At 45.9% G+C, this 21,952-nt stretch overlaps 1 protein-coding gene across 3 annotated transcripts in view; it reads left to right on the top strand.

The window, feature by feature from the left end:
• Positions 1 to 21,952, top strand: part of slco2b1 (solute carrier organic anion transporter family, member 2B1) — a 95,629-nt gene that overhangs the window by 61,829 nt on the left and 11,848 nt on the right. For all 3 annotated transcript variants that reach the window (XM_072576783.1, XM_072576781.1, XM_072576784.1), the window contains exons 8-11: positions 737 to 845; positions 4,217 to 4,381; positions 8,888 to 9,092; positions 10,477 to 10,627. In XM_072576783.1, the coding sequence (XP_072432884.1) occupies positions 737 to 845; positions 4,217 to 4,381; positions 8,888 to 9,092; positions 10,477 to 10,627 (630 nt within the window). The remainder of the gene's footprint in view (positions 1 to 736; positions 846 to 4,216; positions 4,382 to 8,887; positions 9,093 to 10,476; positions 10,628 to 21,952) is intronic.

Genomic DNA, 21,952 nt, shown 5'->3' with positions numbered 1-21,952 from the left:
GTGGGATCGAACCCAGGGCCCTGGGACTGATAGTTCAATAGCACTGATCCTGGTGGCACCCATTGCTTATAGTGTACCGACCTGAGGATGACCCATTTATCCTGGTTCTCTGCTCCCTGTTAGTTAAACTCAGTGCCAGGGGTTACTATCTCCTTTCATATCATTTTATGTGGCACCTTATTAAAGTTATCTTGATGGTTATAATTTATATCATACAGGGCCGATTATATGGCTGGAATCCAGCTACACTTTGTTCTTGCAGATTCTGCAGAAAATTAATTGTTAACCACAACAGTGGAGTTCTTACAGCTGGTTGGACTTTAGTGTTACCGCAAGTGACTGTGCTTTCCAAACAGCTCTTTTTATAACACTCAAACAAAATCCCCGCAAGGCACTTCATAGTGACCGATTATTAAACAACACTGACACTGAGCCACATTTCAATATTTTCATCTTGTTTGAAAACTTGACGTAGCTGTTGCTGGCTGGGTCTTTATTGCCCAGTGCAGTTAAGAGTCAACCACATTGCTATGGGTCTGGAGTCGCATGAAGACCAGACTGAGTAAGTCCTTCCCTAAAGGACATTAGTGAACCAGATGGGCTTTTACAACAATTGACACATGGACAGTTCATTGCTCCCAACTTTTACCTGCTGCACTTGTCCTTCTAGATGGACGTAGGTTCAGGGTTGGAAGTGTCCATCATGTGAATCTCATTGTCTCTTTCTTTACCCCAGGGCTCCCGGGATCCCGAAGGAGGAATCAGCACAGATAAAAAGCTGAATGAATTAAAATCCAAACAAGAGGATGTAACACAAGGCCTATCATTACTCCAATTTATTAAGAGTAGGTTTCTAAGCACATTGTGCTGGTATGTTGGGGATGGGATTGTAAACTTGCATGTTCCCAAAGAGACTTTTTGACCCACTGATCTGTGTGCTCACTCTGACCAGGCCAGCATTTATTGCCCATTGCTAATTGTCCAGAGGGCAGCCACATTGCTGTGGGTTTGGAGTCACATACAGGCCAGACCAGGTGAAGATGGCAGTTCCCTTCTCAAAAGGACAATGGTGGACCAGATGGATTTTTCCTGACAATTAATTCATGGTCAACTTTAGATTCATAGAATTTCCACAGTGTGGAAACATGGCATTTGGCCCATCAAGTCCACACAAAACCTGCAAAGAGTATCCTACCCAGATCCACTCCCCCCCCCCACCCCTCCACCCCAAATCCCTATAACCCAGTATTTCCCATGGCTAATCCACCTAGCCTGCACATCCCTAAACACAATGGGCAATTTAGCATGGCTTGTCCACCTAAACTGCACCTCTTTGGATTGGGGGAGGAAACCTGAGCATCTGAAGGAAACCCATCTTGACACTGGGAGAACATGCAAACTCCACACAGATGGTCACTAAAGGGTCCCTGGCGATGTGAGGCAGCAGTGCTAACCACTGAGCCATCATGCTGCCCAATTAGATTGGATTCTTAATTCCAACTTTTTATTGAATTCAAATTCCACCATTTTCCTTGCCTGGATTCAAACCCAGGTCCCCAGAACATTACCTGGCTCTCTGGATTAATAGTACACTGATAATGCCACACAGCCATCGCCTCCCCTTATTAGATTAGATTACTTACAGTGTGGAAACAGGCCCTTCGGCCCAACAAGCCCACACCGCCCCTCCGAAGCGCAACCCCCCCATACCCCTACATTTACCCCTTACCTAACACTATGGGAAATGTTAGTATGGCCAATTCACCTGACCTGCACATCCTTGGACTGTGGGAGGAAACCGGAGCACCCGGAGGAAACCCCCGCAGACACGCGGAGAACGTGCAAACTCCACACAGTCAGTCGCCTGAGGCGGGAATTGAACCCGAGTCTCTGGCGCTGTGAGGCAGCAGTGCTAACCACTGTGCCACCGTGATGTTTGATGTTATCTTTGATGTTGACAAGGTTGTTAATTTTTATTTCACAATGCATTCTGAGGATATGCGTGTTGCTTGCTGGGCCAGCATTTATTTCCCATGCATATTCACGCTTGAGAAGGTGATGGTGGTCTGCCTTCTTAAATTCAATCTGGAATATTCCCTTGTGTTTAACTGAAGTCCATAACTTTGAGTATCATCCTGATAAACTGCATTCCCTCTAATTTTTGTATTGACTGAAGAAGTAACAAAGAGGATTAAGGGCAGAGCAGGAGACTTGAACTGTATGGACTTCAGTAAGGTGTTTGACAAGGTTCCCCATGAGAGACTGGTTAGCAAGGTTAGATCTCGTGGAATACAAGGGGAACGAGCCATTTGGATACATAACAGGCTCGAAGGTAGACTGGAGGCCTGTGACCAGTGGAATGCCACAAGGATCAGTGCTGGGTCCACTATGTTTCATCATTTATATAAATGATTTATATAAATGAACATAAGAGGTACAGTTAGTAAATTTGCAGATGACACCAAAATTGGAGATGTAGTGGACAGTGAAGAAGGTTACCTCAGATTACAACAGGATCTTGACCAGATGGACCAATGGGCTGAGGAGTGGGGGATGGAGTTTAATCCAGATAAACTCGAGGTATTGCATTTTAGAAAAGCAAATCTTAGCAGGACTTATATACTGAATGGTAAGGTCCTAGGGAGTGTTGCTGAACAAAGGGTTCTTGGAGTGTAGGTTCATTGCTCCTTGAGAGTCACAGGTAGATAGGATAGTGAAGAAGGTGTTTGGTATGCTTTCCTTTATTGGTCAGAATATTGAGTACAAGAGTTGGGAGGTCACGTTGCGGCTGTACAGGACATTGGTTAGGCCACTGTTGGAATATTGTGTACAATTCTGGTCTCCTTCCAATCGGAATGATGTTGTGAAACTTGAAAGGGTTCAAAAAGGATTTTCAAGGATGTTGCCAGGGTTGGAGGATTTGAGCTATAGGGAGAGGCTGAACAGGCTAGGGCTGTTTTCCCTGGAGTGTCAGAGTCTGAGGGGTGACCTTATAGAGGCTTATAAAATCATGAGGGGCATGGATAAGATAAATAGACAAGATCCTTTCCCTGAGGTGGGGGAGTCCTGAACTAGAGGGCATTGGTATAGGGTGAGAGGGGTAAGATATAAAAGGAGCAACTTTTTCACGCAGAGGGTGGTACGTGTATGGTATGAGCTGCCAGAGGAAGTGGTGGAGGCTGGTATGGGTATATGAATAGGAGGGTTTAGGGGGATATGGGCCAGGTGCAGGCAGGTGGGACTAGTTTGGGTTGGGATATCTGGTTGGCATGGATGGTTTGGACTGAAGGGTCTGATTCCGTGCTGTATATCTCTATGACTGTTTGACTGTATGGTCCTTCAGAGCTTCCAGAAATGGAAGCCAGTGGTCACCGTCAGTGTGCACTGAACATCAGAGCAGAGGGAGTGCTTCTGATAAAGCTCCTCTGGGGAACCCAGACTTTCTTCCTAAAGTCTACACAATGCTCCATATGTGACCGTCCAGGATGTTTGTCAATGCTTAGTGTGACTTCAGTAGTTATTTAAATCAACCGGCTGTACAGGTCAACTATGACACAATGCTGGGACAATTGGGACCTGAACCTGGGCCTTCTGCCACAAAGGTAGGGGCACTACCACTGTAGCACAGGAGTCCCTTTCCTTGTTTATAGGTAATTTGATTTATCCTGTTTAGAGATGTTATGACACACGTCTGGAGCAAGTGAGATTTTAACCTAGGTCTCCTAGCTTAGAGGTAGGGTGACTACCACTGTGCCACAAGAATCCCCTTTCTTGTTTGTACAGATAATTTTTAATCAACCAGTCCAGAATCTGCTTGGTCTGTCTTCCTGGCTGAAATGCTCCATCCCAGACAGTGTCCTGGTGAATCTCCTCTGCACCCTCTCCCAAAGCAATCACATCCTTCCTATAGTGCAGGGACCAGAACTGTACACAGTGCTCCAGCTGTGGCCTCACAAACATGATAGACAGCCCCATCATAACCTCCCTACTCTCATATCCAATTCCTTGATTCATAAAGGCAAGTATCCCATGGGCCTCTTAACCAGCTCATCTCCCTGTCCTGTTACCTTCAAGGATTTACAGATATGCACACCAATATCCCTCTCTGCTTCCTGAGGTGGTTATCATTCAACAATCCTCTTGCTTTGTTAATCCTCCCAAAATGTGTCCCCTCACACTTTTGCTGATTGTTCTGTATATTGTTTTTCTCCCTCAGGTTTTCCGTGTATCTTACTGAGGACTTTGAGGAGCTCAGTTTACCTCCTCGTTGTGTTAGCTCAGGTCTGTATGTCAGCTCTGATGTCCGGATTAACCGTCTTCATTGGCAAATTTCTGGAGCAACAGTTCACTGTGACAGCCTCGTTTGCAAATTTGCTGATTGGTGAGAAACTTGAGTAAAACACCGAATCTTGCTGAAGTTCAGTTGCGATCGCTCTCTGGTTTTCGGATGTTCCAATGTTGGCAAGGAATGTTCGGTACAAAGGGCTGGGCGCAATGCTTTTACAAACACCAGATGGCCTCCACCCCACTGACTCACTCAAACCTCATCGTTTATTCAGGAATGGGAAATCAGAACTGCCCTTAATTGTCAAGCAAACCTCCCAAGGATTGAATCAAATTGAGACCAGGATAACTCATTTTATTAAAAAAATCAATTAAGGGACCTGGGCATCACTGGCTTGCCTGTCTCCACTTGCCCCATGAGAAGGTAAGGGTGAGCTGCCTTCTTGAACCTGCAGTCCATGTGCTGTAGATTGACCCCCAATGCCCTTAGGGAGGAAATTCCAGGATTTTGACCCAGCGACAGGGAAGGAACGGCAATATATTTCCAATTCAGGATGGTGAGTGACTTGGAAGGGAACTTGCAGGGGGTGGTGTTCCCAAGTACCTACTGCCCTTGTCCTTCTAGATGGAAATGGTCATGGGTTTGGAAGGTGTCAAAGGATGTTTGGTACACTCTGCTGCTACTGGTGGTGGAGGGAGTGGATGCTTTTGGATGTGGTGCCAATCAACTGGATTACTTTGTCATGGATGTTATCAAGCTTCTTGAGTGTTGCTGAAGCTGCACCAATCCAGGCAAGTGGGGAGTATTCCATCACACTCCTGACTTCTGCCTTGGGCTTTGGGGAGTCAGGAGGTGAGTTACTCGCTGCAGGATCCCCAGCCTCTGACCTGTTGTTGTAGCCATAGTATCTGTGTAGTGAATCCAGTCGAGTTTCTGGACAATGGTAACTCCTAGGATGTTGGTAGTGGGGGATTCAGTGATGGTAACACCACCGAATGTCAGGTAGCAGTGCTCAGATTGTCACTTGTTGGATTTGGTCATAGCCTGGCATTTGAGTGGCATGAATGTTCATGTCCAGGAATCTCGCCAACTTGAGGACACCTCTTCCTTCCGCCCCCTCAACCATGACCCCACCCCCCCATCACCAAACCATCATCTCCCAGACCATACAGAACCTCATCACCTCAGGAGATTTCCCACCCACAGCTTCTAACCACATAGTCCGGGTACCCTGCACTGCCCAAGATCCACAAGCCTGACCACCCTGGCCGACCCATTGTCTCAGCATGCTCCTGCCCCACTGAACTCATTTCTACCTACCTCGACATTGTCCTATCCCCCCCTAGTCCAGGAACACCCCACATACGTTCGAGACACCACCCACGCCCTTCACCTCCTCCAAGACTTCCATTTCCCCGGTCCCCAACGCCTCATCTTCACCATGGATATCCAATCCCTCTACACCTCCATCCGCCATGACCAGGGCCTCCAAGCCCTCCATTTCTTCCTCTCCCAACGTCCCCAACAGTACCCTTCCACTGACACTCTCATTTGTTTGGCCGAATTGGTCCTCACCCTTAACAATTTCTCCTTCGAATCCTCCCACTTCCTCCAGACCAAACGGGTAGCCATGGGCACACATATGGGCCCCAGCTATGCCTGTCTCTTTGTTGGCTACGCAGAGCAGTTGATCTTCCGTAATTACACCGGCACCACTCCCCACCTCTTCCTCCGCTACATTGATGACTGCATTGACGCCACCTCGTGCTCCCGCGAGGAGGTTGAGCAATTCATCAACTTCACCAACACATTCCACCTTGACCTTAAATTTACCTGGACCATCTCTGACACCTCCCTCCCCTTCCTGGACCTCTCCATCTCCATTAATGACGACCGACTTAACACTGACATTTTTTACAAACCCACCGACTCCCACAGCTACCTGGATTACACCTCTTCCCACCCTACCTCCTGCAAAAATGCCATTCCACATTCCCAATTCCTCCGCCTCCACCGTATCTGCTCCCAGGAGGACCAGTTCCACCACAGAACACACCAGATGGCCTCCTTCTTCAGACACCGCAATTTTTTTTTCCCTTTCCACGTGGTTAAAGATGCCTTCCAATGCATCTCATCCACATCCCGCACCTCTGCCCTCAGACCCCACCCATCCAACCGTAACAAGGACAGAACGCCCCTGGTGCTCACCTTCCACCCTACCAACCTTCGCATAAACCAAATCATCCGCCGACATTTCCGCCACCTCCAAACAGACCCCACCAGGGATATATTTCCCTCCCCACCCCTTTCCGCCTTCCGCAAAGACCGTTCCCTCCGTGACTACCTGGTCAGGTCCATGCCCCCCTACAACCCACCCTCCCATCCTGGCATCTTCCCCTGTCACCGCAGGAATTGCAAAACCTGCACCCACACCTCCTCCCTCACCTCCATCCAAGGCCCTAAAGGAGCCTTCCACATCCATCAAAGTTTTACCTGCACATCCACCAATATCATTTATTGTATCCGTTGCTCCCGATGCGGTCTCCTCTACATTGGGGAGACTGGATGCCTCCTAGCAGAGCGCTTTAGGGAACATCTCTGGGACACCCGCACCAATCAACCACACTGCCCTATGGGCCAACACTTCAACTCCCCCTTCCACTCTGCCGACAACATGGAGGTCCTAGGCCTCCTTCACCGCCGCTCCCTCACCACCAGACATCTGGAGGAAGAATGCCTCGTCTTCCACCTCGGAACACTTCAACCCCAGGGCATCAATGTGGATTTCAACAGTTTCCTCATTTCCCCTCCCCCCCCCCCCCCCCCCCCCCCCCCCACCCTCCTCTCACTTATCTCTCCGCCCTTCAGGCTCTCTGCTTGTATTTCTGATGAAGGGCTTTTGCCCAAAACTTTGATTTTCCTGCTCCTCGGATGTTGCCTGAACTGCTGTACTTTTCAAGCACCACTAATCCAGAATCCACATCCAGGAATCTCCCAAATCCAGGTGTCAACAGTTTCAATAAGGTGGGGCTTCAAGCCCCAGTCTAGAGATATGAACAATTTTTTAAAAATTTTCTATTCATTCATGGGGCATGGATGTCACTGGTTAATCCAGCTAATGCTGTCCCAAGTTGCCCTCGAGAAGGTGATGGTGAGCTGCTTTCTTCAACCACTGTAGTCCATGTGTTGTAGGTAGACTTTGGGGTGATTGTTGTAACTGAACATATAGCTAGACAGTTAAGAGTCAATCAAATTGCTGTAGGTCTGGATTATAATCCAGACTGAGTTAACGATAGACTCATAGACATCCATTGCACAGAAAAAGGCCCTTTGGCCCATCAAGTCTGCCCCATTTTCCAGCCTTGAAGTCATAATTGCACAATAATTAATTCCGAATGGCAAATTCCCTCCGCTAAAGGACATTAATGAACCAAATTGGTTTTCTGACAATCAATAGTGGCTCCACGGTCATCATTAGATTCTTAATTCCAGCTTGACCTTTGGTTGCTTCAATTCAACTTCCAATGTCAGTTGCTAAAGGATTGGAGCCCATGTCCTCCGATCATTATCTGGGTTAATAGTCCAGCAGTAATACTACTAGGCCATTGCTGCCCCTTTACTTTCAAGCTGACGCTGATGGTGCCAGTTCCGGTGGAGTGCTGCACTGACAGAGGTGCCTTGATTTCATGTGAGATATTCGGCAGAGGCATAGAATGAAAATTAGAATTAGAATTAGCTTTATTGTCAAATGTACTCAGGTGAGTACAATGAAAAGTGTATAAGAGGCTTCTTCTGGCACAATCTTAGGTACAAAGGTCCCTAGACTCAAACAGCATGGAACCAGACCCTTCGGCCCAACTCGTACAAGCAGACCAGGTTTCCAAAACAGAACTAGTCCCAATTGTCTGCATTTGGCCCGTATCCCTCCAAACCCTTCCTATTCATATACCCATCCAGATGCCTTTTAAATGTTGTAATTGTACCAGCCTCCACCACTTCCTCTGGCAGCTCATTCCATACATGCACCACCCTCTGTGTGAAAATGTTACCCCTCAGGTCCCTTTTATATCTTTCACCTCCCACCTTAAACGTATGCCCTCAATTTTTAGACTCCCCACCCCAGGGAAAAGACCTTGTCTATTCACCCTATCCATGCCCCACATGATTTTATAAACCTCTATGAGATCACCCCTCAGCGTCCTATGCTCTAGGGAAAACAGTCCAGCCTGTTCAGCCTCTCCTTATAACTCAAACCCTTCAGTTTTGGTAAGGTTGTAAATTTTTTATTGCACCCTGACCAGTTTAATAACACCCTTCCTGCAGCAGGGTGACCTGTCCTGTAATGGGGCAATACGAGATCCCATCCTGTGATGAGCAGAGGCCACGTGGCTGTGCACAAATCGGCTGCTGTGGTCCCTACGTGATTACAGTTTGGACTAAAATAGAGCTCCTGCCTCCATCCTGTTTGAGACTCTCATTTGTAATGCTGGACCCCAATACTAACCTAATGTTTGCATTGGTGCTGTCATTTGATTGTCTATTACCTGGTGTCAATCAGTTTGGTTCTTCCATTTTTAACTCTTCCATTTCCTCTGTTTCAAGGAAGCATCCATGTCCCTGGAGCAGTTCTTGGAATCCTAATAGGTGGGGCCATCATGAGGAGGTTCCAAATGAGTCTCAGGGGCTCAGCCATCATGTGCTTTGCCGCCATCTTTGCCTCTATCTGTGCGACTACGCCACTCTTGTTCCTCGGCTGTTCAACGCAGGTAGTTGCTGGAATAAACGACAACCAGAGTACCTTGAATAGGTAAATGCACACTCCACACTCAGATGTTCCTAAAGGTGACCCTGAATGTTTGCTGACTAATGCCTGTCTCTGTTGCTATTGGCACAAAGAAAATGAGGAGTGTTTTTAAAAATTTTGGTCTTTCACTGGACATAGGTGTCGCTGGCAAGTTGGACTCAAACTGTGCTGCTGGCTCAGCCATTTTGGGAACTTCTCAGAATTTCAGCCAAGTAACAGCATCATTGTTCAGGGTTGGAAAGTTGCTAGGTGTAGCAGTTCCATTGATATAGAAGGAGGATTGAAAGGAGGCTTTCAAAAAACATGAGGGGCCTGGATGGAGCTGGGAAGAAGCCTGTCCTCATTGGTGCAAGGATCAAGAGCCAGGGGGCACTAATTGAAGGTGATTGGCCAAAGAAGCAATGGGGATATGAGAAGGAACCATTTCAAGGAGTGACTTGCTCGGGTCTGGAATGTGGGAGTCGATAAAGCGTAGAGCTGGCTAAAGCAACAGAGGAGCAGAACAGTCGATGGTCCCAACCTGAAACATTCATCTTGATGAAGGGTCCTGACCTGAAATGTCAACTCTCTTACTCCTCTGATGCTGCCTGACCTGCTGTGATTTATCCAGCTCCACACTTTATTGACTCTGGTTTTCCAGCATCTGCAATCCTCACATCTCTGGCTCTGGAGTGTACTGTCTGAGAGTATGGGGAGAGGCAGGTTCAATTGAAGGGTTAGGGATTGAGATGTAATGCCTAAGTGTAGGGGGAGGCAGGTTCACTCGAGGGTTAGGGTCTGGAGCGTACTGTCTGAGAGTGTGAGGGGAGGCAGATTTACTCGGGTTAGGGTCTGGAGTGTACTGTCTGAGAGTGAGGGGGAGGCAGGTTCACTCGAGGAGTTAGGGTCTGGAGTGCACTGTCTGAGAGTGTGGGGGGAGGCAGGTTCTCTCAAGGAGTTACGATCTGGAGTGTACTGTCTGAGAGTGTGGGGGGAGGCAGGTTCTCTCAAGGGGTTACGGTCTGGAGTGTACTGTCTGAGAGTGTGGGAGAGGCAGGTTCACTCGAGGGGTTAGGGATTGGGATGTAGTGTCTGAAAGTGTGGGGAAAACAGGTTGAAGCACTGACAAAGGAATTGGATTATTAGCTGAAAAGGGAGAAGATATGAGCTCAGGAGGGAGCACAAAATAACTTTCTCTTTTGGAGAGCCAGCATAGACAGGACAGCTTGAATGCCCTCCTTCTGTGCTGTAGCCATCCAGTAAATCCACCAATTGATTCTGTATTGAAGTCAACGCCTTTCCTGACCCTGGGACAGTTGGCAAAAATGTGTTCCCTTCACAAAGACATTGAGATCAAGGGGAATTGGAGTTATATTGTCTTAAAACTGCTTCTGTCATCACTGTCCAGGACATTCGGCTTAGAACTGAGCTGTAATCGAGGATGCTCCTGTAAGGATCATGCTTACAATCCAGTTTGTACAACAGATGGCGTCGAATTTGTGTCTCCGTGCCACGCGGGCTGCATGTCTGCCTCCTTCGAAACTGATGGAAAAGTTGTGGTAAGTTTGGTTGAGATGGTTCTGAGCTCTGATGCCTGAGCTATGATGCTGTAAGGGACGTAACTGATGACGAGTTGACACCTGTGGCTCAATGGCAATGCACTTATCTGAAGGTTGGGGGTTTGAATCTCACTCCAGAGATGTTAGCACATATTCTAGTCTGGTCAGCACATATACGTAAAAACATAGCTAATAGGCCATTCAGCCCTTTGATCTACTGACCATTCATTCTGATCATCCAAGTCAATAGCCTGTTCCTGATTTTCCACCATACTGTTTGATCCTTTTAGCCTATGAACTATATTAACTCCTTCTTGAAAACATTCAATGCTTTAGCATCAAATACTTTCTGTGGTAAAGAATTCCACAGGCTCCCCACTTTTTGGGTGAAAATATTTTTCCTCATCTCAGTCCTAAATGGTTTACCCTGTATCCTTAGACTGTGACCCTCTGGTTCTCTGATGACTCCCCAGTCATTGTTAACATCCTTCCTGTGTCTCCCCTGTCTAGTCCTGTTAGAATTTTATATATTTCTACAAGATCCCCCTCATTCTTTTGAACTACGGCGAATGGAATCCTCTCCTCATGTGTCGGTGCTGCCGACCCAGGAACTAATTTGGTGAACATTTTGCTGCCTCCCTCCATTGCCAGAACACCCTTCCTCAGATAAGGAGACCCAAAACCGCACCTAATATTCTAGATGTGATCTCACCAAGGCACTGTACAACTGCAGCAGCACATCCCTGCACCTGTACATGAATCCTCTCACTATGAAGGCCAATATACCACTTCTTCACCGCCTGCCGTACCTGCAATGTCTCCCTTCAGCGACTGGTGCACAAGGACACCCAGGTCTTGTGGTACATTTCTTGTTGTACACATTATTCAGATAATAACTCTCCTTCATGTAACACTGTATTCTGCACTCTGTTCTGTTATCCTGATGCACTTTGTATGGTCTGGCTGGAGAGCACACAAAACAACACTTTTCACTGTATCTCAGTACACATGGCAACATTAAATTAAATCAAATTAAATTGGATAATCTGATATTTATCCAAATTATGCTGCATCTACTGCGCGTTTGCCTAGTTACCCAGCCTGTCTAAATCACACTGAAACATGCCTACATCCTGCTCATGGCTCATCTTCCCACCCAGCTTTGTGTTGTCTGCAGATTTGGAGATTTCACATTTAGTTCCCTCATCCAAATCATTAATATGTATTGTGAATAGCTGAGGTATTGTGAAGAGCTAGTTCTGATCCCCTGTGGTACTGGTCACTGCCTGCCATTTGGAAAACAATCTCTTTATTTCTATTCTCTGTTTCTATCTGCCAATGAAGTTAGAGCAGGCCATTCGTCCCCTTATGCCTGCTGTACCATTCAATACGACCATAGAGTCATAGAGATGTATAGCATGGAAACAGACCCTTTGGTCCAACCCGTCCATATCAATCAGATATCCCAACCCAATCTAGTCCCGCTTGCCAGCACCCGGCCCAAATCCTTCCAAACCCTTCCTATTCATATACCCATCTAAATGCCTTTGGCAGCCCTTCCATACACGCACCACCCTCTGCATGAAAACGTTGGCTCTTAGATCCCTTTTATATCTATCCCCTCTCACCCTAAACCTATGCCCTCTAGTTCTGGACTCCCCCACCCCAGGGAAAAGACTTTGTCTATTTATCCTATCCATGCCCCTCATAATTTTGTAAACCTCTATAAGGTCACCCCTCAGCCTCCAACGCTCCAGGGAAAACAGCCTCAGCCTGTTCAGCCTCTCCCTGTAGCTCAAATCCTCCAACCCCGACAGCATCCTTGTAAATCTTTTCTGAACTCTTTCAAGTTTCACAACATCTTTCTGATAGGAAGGAGATCAGAATTGCACACCTCAATACCAGAAACTTGGCTGTTCTTGCTACGTTCCCCTGAGAATCCATCGCTCCCTACATTTTCCAAAACAGCATACTTGTTTGAAATGGGTATAGTCACAGAAGGCTCCTGCACTAGCTGCCTACCTCTCTTACTTTTCCTGGAGTTAACCCATCTATATGACTGTATCTGAGACTTTCACCCCTTCCTATAACTGCTATCCATTACATACTGTTGCTGTTGCAAATTCCTCATTGCTTCTAACTGTCTCTCCAACCGATCCATTTGATCTGATAAGATTCGCAACTAACAGCATTGGCAGACATAGCATTTATGGCAGTAATGCTTAAACTCCCTTTAAACTCCCACATCTGACAAGAAGCGCATATCACTCTACTAAAGGCCATTTTTGCTCCTTCACAATCTACAGACCCAGAAAATAACACCATCTTATTCCTCTACAAAACACTGTCCCAGGTTAAATTAATAGCTATGTCTTATATTTTAAGTTTGATCAAGAGACATATCTCAAAAAAACATATAATCAAGAAAGAACTCACTCTACTCACTACTGCAGACTGTCTGTAGGTCCAACTTAAAAACAATAGACTTATCTGCTTCAGTGCTGTGAACATCACCCAAACAGTTCCTCTGACTGATTAGATTGTGGCCTGAGCTCCACTTTCCTGCCTGACCCCTTTGATTCCCTCATTTGTCAAGAATCGATCGACCTCAAAAGCAAAGTGCTGCAAAATCTGAAAAGAAAAGAAATTGCTGGAGAAACCTGGCAGGTTTGGCAGCTTCTGTGGAGAGATAAACAGTGTTAATGTTTCAGGTCCAGAAACCGCTGAATTTCTGTTCTCTTTTCATCCATCCACCTCAGCATTACAAATATTCAATGCCTCCATTTCTGTTTGAGATCAAGAATCCCACAGACTCATAACCCCCATCTCAGGGGTGGTCCGAGATGAGCAATAAATAGGCCACTTTTGGAATGCTGCATCAATTCGGTCTCTTAAACTTTAAAGGGTTCAGAAAAGATTCACAAGGATGTTGCCAGGGTTGGGGTGGTTTGAGCTATAGGGAGCAGCTGAATAGGCTGGGGTTGTTTTCTCTTGCATGTCAGAGGCTGAGGGGTGACCTTGTAGAGGGTTATAAAATCATCCGGGGTGTAGATAGGCTGAATAGCCAAGCTCTTTTTTCACGGGGTAGGGGAATCCAAAACTAAAGGGTATTGGTATAAGGTGAGAGATGAAAGATATTAAAGGGATCTAAAGGGCAAATGTTTCACGCAGAAGGTGGTGTATGTGTGGAATGAAATGCTAGAAGAAGTGGTGAAGACTGAGACAACATTCAAAACCTGTGTAGATGGGTATGCGAATGGGAAGGTTTAGAGAGATATGGACCAAATGCTGGCAAATGGGACTAGATTAATTTAGGATATCTGGTTGGCAAGGACGATTTGGACTGTGTTGTACAACTCTATGACTAAGACATTAACTATTGACCTAACCAACAATGCCCATTTCTTGTGATTAAATAAAGAAATGTTCGATTTTTTTTCTCTCTCCACAGATGCTGTCAGACCTGCTGAGTTTTTTCTAGCGTTTTCTGTTTTCATCCCCTAGCCTCCCACATGGGGGAACATATTCTCACAAGGGCTTTGCCCGAAACGTCAGTTTTGCTGCTCCTCAGATGCTACTTGACCTGCTGTGCTTTTTCAGCACCATTCTAATCTATTCTCAACATCTGCCCTGTCAAACCCCCTCAAAAGTCACTCTTAGTACCTTTGATCCAGACCCATCCTACATCACTCTTCTTCATTACATAATCTCTGCCATCACTCAAGTGAACCTTCCTGAAACTACTTGTCTCCTTAAATAAGGCCACCAATGGTGCTCCCAAAATAGTCTCAGGAAAGTTGTGTAGTTTTGAGGGGGGGTGGGAGGGGGTCTGCTCTGTTGGAGGTGTATATTTTTTTTGAATGTGATATTAAACCATTATGTAATTTGGAAAGATTACAGGATACAATTGGAAGAAAAGCAGGGGAGTTCTCCCCAATATTTATTCCTCCGCTAGCATGACAGGTCATTGGCGTGTTGCTTTTCATGGGAGCTTGCTGTATATGTATTGACTTCCTCATTTCCTACAATAACATTTGAAATAATTATTGAATGGCTGGATTGTGCTTTGGGGCACCCCAAGATTGTGAAAGATGTCTCAGAAAACAGGTTTTGTCTTTATCAGTAGTTGCTAAGGTATAACATGTTAATGCTTCAGTGACTGGATCTGCATAGAATTGTCAGCCCAGATTATCAGTTCAAATCTCAAAGTGACGCTCACTATTACCATATTTGTTATTCACTCTTGGGACATGGGTGTCCCTGGCTGGGCCCAGCATTTATTGACTGTTCTGGTTGCCCCTTGAGAAGGTGGGGGTAAGTTGCCTCCCTGAACCACGGCAGCTCATGTGCTGTAGGCAGACCCACAATGCCCTGAGGGAGGGAATTCCAGGATTTTGACCCAGCAACACTGAAGGAACGGTGGTATATTTCCAAGTCAGGATACTGAGTGGTTTGGAGGGAACTTGCACGCGGTGGTTTTCCCATATATCTGCTGCCCTTGTCATTCAAGATGGAAGTGGTGATGGGTTTAGAGGGTGCTGTCTGAGGATCTTTGGTGAATTTCTACAGTGCAATTTGTAGATAGTCCACATGACTGCTACTGAGCATTGGTGGTGAAGGAATGGGACTACTGGATGTAGTGCCAATCAAGCGGCTCCTTTGTCTTGGATAGTGTCAAACTTCTCAAGTGCTGTTGGAGCTGCACTCTCAATGCAGGCAAGTGGTGAGTATTCCATCACATTTCTGACTTGTACCTTGTGGAAAGACTTTAGGGAGTCAGGTTGTGAGTTACTTGCTGCAGGATTCCTAGCCTCCGACTTGTTCTTGTAGCCAATGTGTTTATGTGGTGAGTCCAGTTGAATTTCTAGTCAATGGCAGCACCCAGAAATTTGATAGTGGGGGATTCAGTGATGGTAACACCATTGAATCTCAAGGGGTGGTTAGATTGTCTCTTAATCTGGCTGCTTTGTCCTGGATGATGTTGTGCTTCTTGAATGCTGTTGTAATTGCACACATCCAGGGAATTTGAGTCAGGTATGAGAGTGCCATCCAGTCACTAATGGCTAATAGTAATCGATTGGCTGTGACGCAATTTGCAAAGCTTTGACGATATGAAAGTATAAATGCAATCATTTTAAAACAACACATGAAGATCTTAGCATAAGCAAATGCATCCATGCTTGGAGTTTGCAGAACCTCAACAAAGTGGACAAATGAGTAACTGACAAGTGAATGATTTTTGTTTGATTTTGGAGATTGGTTTCCTGTTTTCATTCCCTCACTCAGAGCTTCACCATTTTTCCATCCTGCCACTTGTTGCTTGTTCAATGTCCATTGAGATTGCCATGTTCGGCAGCTCAGCTGTCGCAGTCTCTCACAGTTAAAGTGAGACCATTTTCAGAACCAAGTGCAAAATGGGGAAAGCAGAGTTTTAACAACAGTGTCTGGAAAATAATCAAAAGCAGTAACCCCCTTTAGATGCTTGAAACTTTTGGTGACCTCTGACCTGCAAGCATGGGGGAGGGTAACTCTGATTGATGAGGGACAACCAGGGTAGAAGAGATTTGTCACAATGAGGTCAGGGCTGGTGTAGGGGAGAGGGTGAGGGACTTATCACAGTAGATAGGATAGGAAAGGGACTTGTGATAGTGAAGTTCCATTAGACTGCATCTTCCAAACCCACTTCCATCTAGAAGGACAAGGGCAGCAGTTACATAGGAACACAATCCCCTGCAATTTCCCCTCCAAGCCACACACCCTCCTTGGAAATATATAGCCAAGCCATCACTGCGGCTGGGTCAAAATCCTGAAATTCCTTCCCCAGGGCATTGTGGGTCTACCTACAGCACATGGACTGCAGCAGTTCAAGAAGGCAGCTCACCCCCACTTTCTCAAGTCCAACTAGGGATGGGCAATAAGTGCTGGCCCAGCCAGCAATGCCATCATCCCAAGAGTGAAAAATAATAATAGTCTTGTAAAATGATAGCTAGTTTGATGTACCTTGTCCATGAACTGCAGTGAACCAATCTGCTATGAGCTAAAGTGAACAGTGACTCTCCAAATGTGGAGATATATAAACATAGAATACAATAGACCATTAAGCCCCTCGAGCTTGCTCCACCATTCAATATGATCAACAAGCTCACTACCCTAATCTCACCCTCCCCCTGCATCCCTTGATCCCTTTAGCCACAAGAACTATATCTAATCCCTTCTTGAAAACATCCAATGTTTCACTCTCAATTACATACTGTGGCAGAGAATTCCACACGCTCCCCACTCTGAGTGAAGACATTTCTCCTCATCTCAGTCCTAAACATTTACCCCTTATCCTTGAACTATGACCCCTGGTCAGGATGTCCCCACCATCGGAAATATCCTTCCTCCATCTAACCTGTCTAGTCCTGTCAGAATTTTATAGATTTCTATGGGACCCCACCTCAATTTTCGGAATGCCAATGAATACAATCCTAACCGACTCAACCTCTCCTCAGACATCAGTCCTGCTACCAGGAATCAGTCTGGTAAACGTTCGTTGCACTCCCTCTATCTCCAGAACATGCTTCCTCAGATAACGAGACCAAACTGCACTCATTACCTCAGGTGTGTTCTCACCAATGTCCTCTATAATTGCAGTCAACATAATCTTGAAGAGATTCCCCCTCACCTATCCCCATTTACTGCCATTGCGATCAATCCTCAAAAGCCATTCTTGCTGTTTTTCCTGGCTCAGTAATTCAGGGCCAGTGCTCCAAAATATTCTCTAAATCTGTGCTGGGGTTACATATTTCATTGACAGATTTATCACTGAAATGAAAAATAACACATGTTCGGATATGATAAAACTTGAGAGAGCCAAAAGATGGAGCAATTATCATTTGATCAGGGTAGAAAGCTGCCAAAAAAATCCAATTTAAACATCGTATGCAACTAATTTAGCAAATTTACTGCAAATAAATCATAGATTTTGAAATGTGCACTTCCAAACCATGAAACATTTCTAGTCCAGTGGCATTATCACTGTGTATTGTCCTGAAATTATTGACAAAGATAGTGATCAGGAGGTACACTATCAATAATGAGAGTACTGTCCCTTACCAAATTGGTGTGATGGTAATGACATGTCAAACCACATTTGGAGTATTGTGCGCAGTGTTGGGCCCATTCCTCAGGAAGGATGTGTTGACCCTGGAGCGTGTTCAGAGAATGGTCCCAGGAACGAAAAGCTTAACATATGGGGAACAGTTGAGGATCCTGGGTCTATACTCGATGGAGTTTAGAAGGATGAGGGGGCATCTCCTTGAAACTTAAAGGATACTGGATGGCCTGGACAGAGTAGAAGTTGGGAAGGTATTCCATTGGTAGGAGAGTCTAGGACCTGCGGGTACAACCTTAGAGTAAAGGGAAGACCTTTTAGAATGGAGGTAAGGAGAAACTTCTTCAGCCAGAGAGTGTGGAATCTGTGGAACTCACTGCCACAGAAAGCTGTGGAGGCCGGAACATTGAGGATATTTAAGACAGAGATAGATAAGTTATTGAGAATCAAGGGGATTAATGGTTACAAGGAGAAAGCAGGAGAATGGGGTTGAGAAATTTATCAGCCATGATCGAATGCTGGAGCAGACTCGATGGGCTGAATGGCCTAATTTCTGCTCCTATGTCTATGTCACAGGAATCAGAGCTCGGGTTAATGTCATGGGGACAGGGTCAGCACCAAAGCAGCTGAGGGGATTTGAATTCCGCATAAATAAATCTGGAATTGAAAGCTCCTCTCAGGATTGGTGACCATGCCATCTGTTGTACAAACCCATCTGGCTAATGCCCTTTTCAAAATCACACAATTGCCACTGCACAAAGGGAGGCCATTCAGCCCATCATGCCTGCTTTGGTTCTGTTAGCCAGTGCCATTTTCCTGCCTTTCTCCCCATATCCCTTGCACACTACTTCTATCTAAATAACCATCCAGTGCCCCTATTGAAAGCCTCAGTTGAACTTGCCTCCCCCGCATTTCCAGGCAGTACATTCCAGACCCTAACGACTCGCTGAGCAAAACTGTTTTTTCTCACTTCACCTTTGTTTGTTTTACACATTAATTTAAATGTATACCATCTCATTCTTGATCCTTTTACGAGTGGGAAAAACTTCTCCCTATCTACTCTCACTCAAGAGTTTGAAAACCTCTACCAAATCTCCTCCCAACCATTTTCTCTCCCAGGAGGACACTCCTGACTTCTTCAATCTCTCCTCAGCACTGAGATTTTTTTCATTCCTGGAACTGTACCCGAGGGAAGGGAATCTTCAGTCCCTTCCCTGGTCTTGCCTGCACCTTCCGCGGATGGTGATGGCTAGCACGAGGGGACATAGCTTTAAATTGAGGGGTGATAGATATAGGACAGGTATCAGAGATAGTTTCTTTACTCAGGGTGTAGTAGGGGTGTAGAATGCCCTGCCTGCAACAGTAGTAGACTCGCCAAATTTCAGGGCATTTAAATGGTCATTGAATAGGCATAGGGATGAAAATAGAATAGTGTAGGTTGGATGTGTTGCTGGAAAAGCGCTTTTCCAGCAACACATTTTTCAGCTCTGATCTCCAGTATCTGCAGTCCTCACTTTCTCCTAGTGTAGGTTAGATGGTCAGATTGGTTCCACAGGTCGGCGCAACATCGAAGATTGAAGGGCCTGTACTGCGCTGTAATGTGCTATGTTCAAAGCCAGACCCACAGAAACGTGGTTGACCCTTAATCACCCTCTGAAATAGCTCAGCAAGCCTCTCTATTCAAGAGCAATTAAGGACAGGCGACAGATTCTGATCTTGCCATTGGTAATGGGTGGCACGGTGGCTCAGTGGTTAACACCACTGCCTCACAGTGCCAGGGACCTGGGTTTAGTTCCACCCTCGGGTGACTGTATGGAGTATGCACATCCTCACCGTGTCTGCATGAGTTTCCTTCCACAGTCCAAAGATGTGCAGAAAGGTGGGTTGGCCATAGGAAATGCTCGGTTATGGGGATAGAGTAATGGGGTGGGTCTGCATGATGTATTATTCGGAGGGTTAGTGTGGACTCGATGGGCTGAATGGCCTGCTTCCGTACTGTAGGGATTCTATGATAATCACATCCCATGTAAGTGCCTCTTTTTAATTACTAGTTTCTAAAGAGAAGCAGTATAATGGGTTAACATACCTGCATACCTTCTGTGTTGTAACACAGTGTGGGTGGACTGGTTTAGCTATCCCACACACCTTTCCTTTGCATAGTTTCACCAAACCTGTCGGATCTTGCACAGTTTGATTACAGAGAGGCCCAGTAACAGCAAACACAAAATATAATAATCATCTGAGTCAACCTGTTATAACAGAAAATAGCCCTGGCCAGTGCTGAGTTCACAACTTTAGCTGTGGTAGATTCAATGTTGATAAAGGCCTGAGGGGTGACCTTAAAACATTTTCACACAGAGGGTGGTATGTGTAAGGAATGAGCTGCCAGAGTAAGTGGTGGAGACTGGTACAATTGCAACATTTAAGAGGCATTTGGATGGGTATATGAATAGGAAGAGTTTGGAGGGATATGGGCCGAGTGCTGGCAGGTGGGACGAGATTGGGTTGAGATATCTGGTCAGCATGGACGGGTTGGATTGAAGGGTCTGTTTTCATGCTGTACAACTCTATGACTCTATGACATAAAGATTTGCATTTCTGTAGCACCTTTCATAACTTCAGCTGATCCAAAGTCCTTTACAGTGAGGTAAAAGCCAGTAAAAGCCAGTGAGGTACTTTTGAAGTGTGGTCACTATGGTAACGTAGGGAACACAGCAATCAATTGGTGGACAGAAAGCTCCCACTAACGGTAATGTGGTCTTACCAGATAATCTCTTTTGTTCTTTACATTAACTAAGAATCAAGAATAGAAGCCCTACAGTGTAGAAGCAGGCCATTCAGTTCACACTGACCCTCCAAAGAGCACCCCACCCAGGCCCAAACCATATCCCTGCAACCTTGCATTTCCCATAGCTAACCCACTTAGCCTGCACATATTTGGACAGTGGAAGGAATCCAGAGCACCCAAACACAGGGACAACATGCAAACTCCACATAGACAGTAATCCGAGGATGGAATCAAACCCAGGTCCCTGGCGCTGTGAGGCAGAGTGTTAACCACTGAATCACCATGCCATCCAAGGAATAAATGAATATAGGCAGGGCCACCAGGGAAACCCCATGGGACCTTCTTTGCTGTACTGCAGTGGGATCTTAGACAATTACCTTAGAGGTGGATGTGGACCTCGCCTAATGTTTCATCTGAAGGCCAGCATTTCTGACCATGCGGCACTCCCTCAGTACTGTGCTGGGGATGCCAGTGGAACATCAATCAGAGCAGATTGAGCAGATAATTCCAGCTGAGTCAGCCGCTGTTTAAGGAGAACCTGTAGGCTGTAACGGGCAGCATGGTGTCTCAGTGGTTAGCACTGCTGCCTCACAGCAGCAGGGAGCCAGATTCACTCCCAGCCTTGGATGACTGTCTGTATAGCATTTGCACATTGTCCCTGTGTCTGCATGGTTTCCTCCCACTGTCCAATGATCTTCAGGTCAGGTTAATTGGCTATGCTGAATTGCCCGTACTGTTCAGGGATGTGTAGGTTGGGTGAATTAGTCAGGGGTAAACGTACAGTAGTAGGGTAGGGGAATGGGTCTGGGTGGATTACTCTTCAGAGGGTTGGTGTGGACTTGTTGGGCCAAGTGGTCTGTTTCCACAATGTAGGGATTCTATTCAATGAGGGTGGATAACAAATGCTGAACTTGCCAGTGAAAGAAAAGAAAACCTTATATTTATGTAGCATTTTCATATGGCCATCGAAAGTCTCAAAGTCCTTTACAGTTCCTAGTTTTCGGATAAAGCTGAGGAGGAATTACTTCTGTCAAAGGGTCATGAATCTATGGAATTCAATGCCGCAGAGTGCGGTGGATGCTGTGACACTGAGTAAATTTAAGGAGGAAACAGATTTTTACTTAGTACTGGGTTAAAGGGTTATGAAGTTAAGCCTGAGAAGAGATCAGCTGTGATCATATTGAATGGCAGACCAGGATCGAGGGGCTGAATGGCCAACTCCTGCTTCTAATTGTTTGTACTTACAGCAGTGGCATATTGTTTTTAATTCATTCACGGGATGAGGGCAACCCTGGCTAAGCCAGCATTTATTGCCCATCCCTAATTGTCCAGAGGGCAGTTGAGTGAACCACATCGCTGTGGGTCTAGAGTCACATGTAGGCCAGATTATGCAAAGATGGTAGTTTCCCTCCTTAAAGAACATTAGTGAACAAGATGGGCT

This window comes from Chiloscyllium punctatum, chromosome 9 (genome assembly GCF_047496795.1).
Source record: "Chiloscyllium punctatum isolate Juve2018m chromosome 9, sChiPun1.3, whole genome shotgun sequence".
Classification (NCBI taxonomy): Eukaryota; Metazoa; Chordata; class Chondrichthyes; order Orectolobiformes; family Hemiscylliidae; genus Chiloscyllium; species Chiloscyllium punctatum.
The sequence above is the reverse complement of the archived record's forward strand: the minus strand, read 5'-3'. Positions and strand labels throughout refer to the sequence as shown.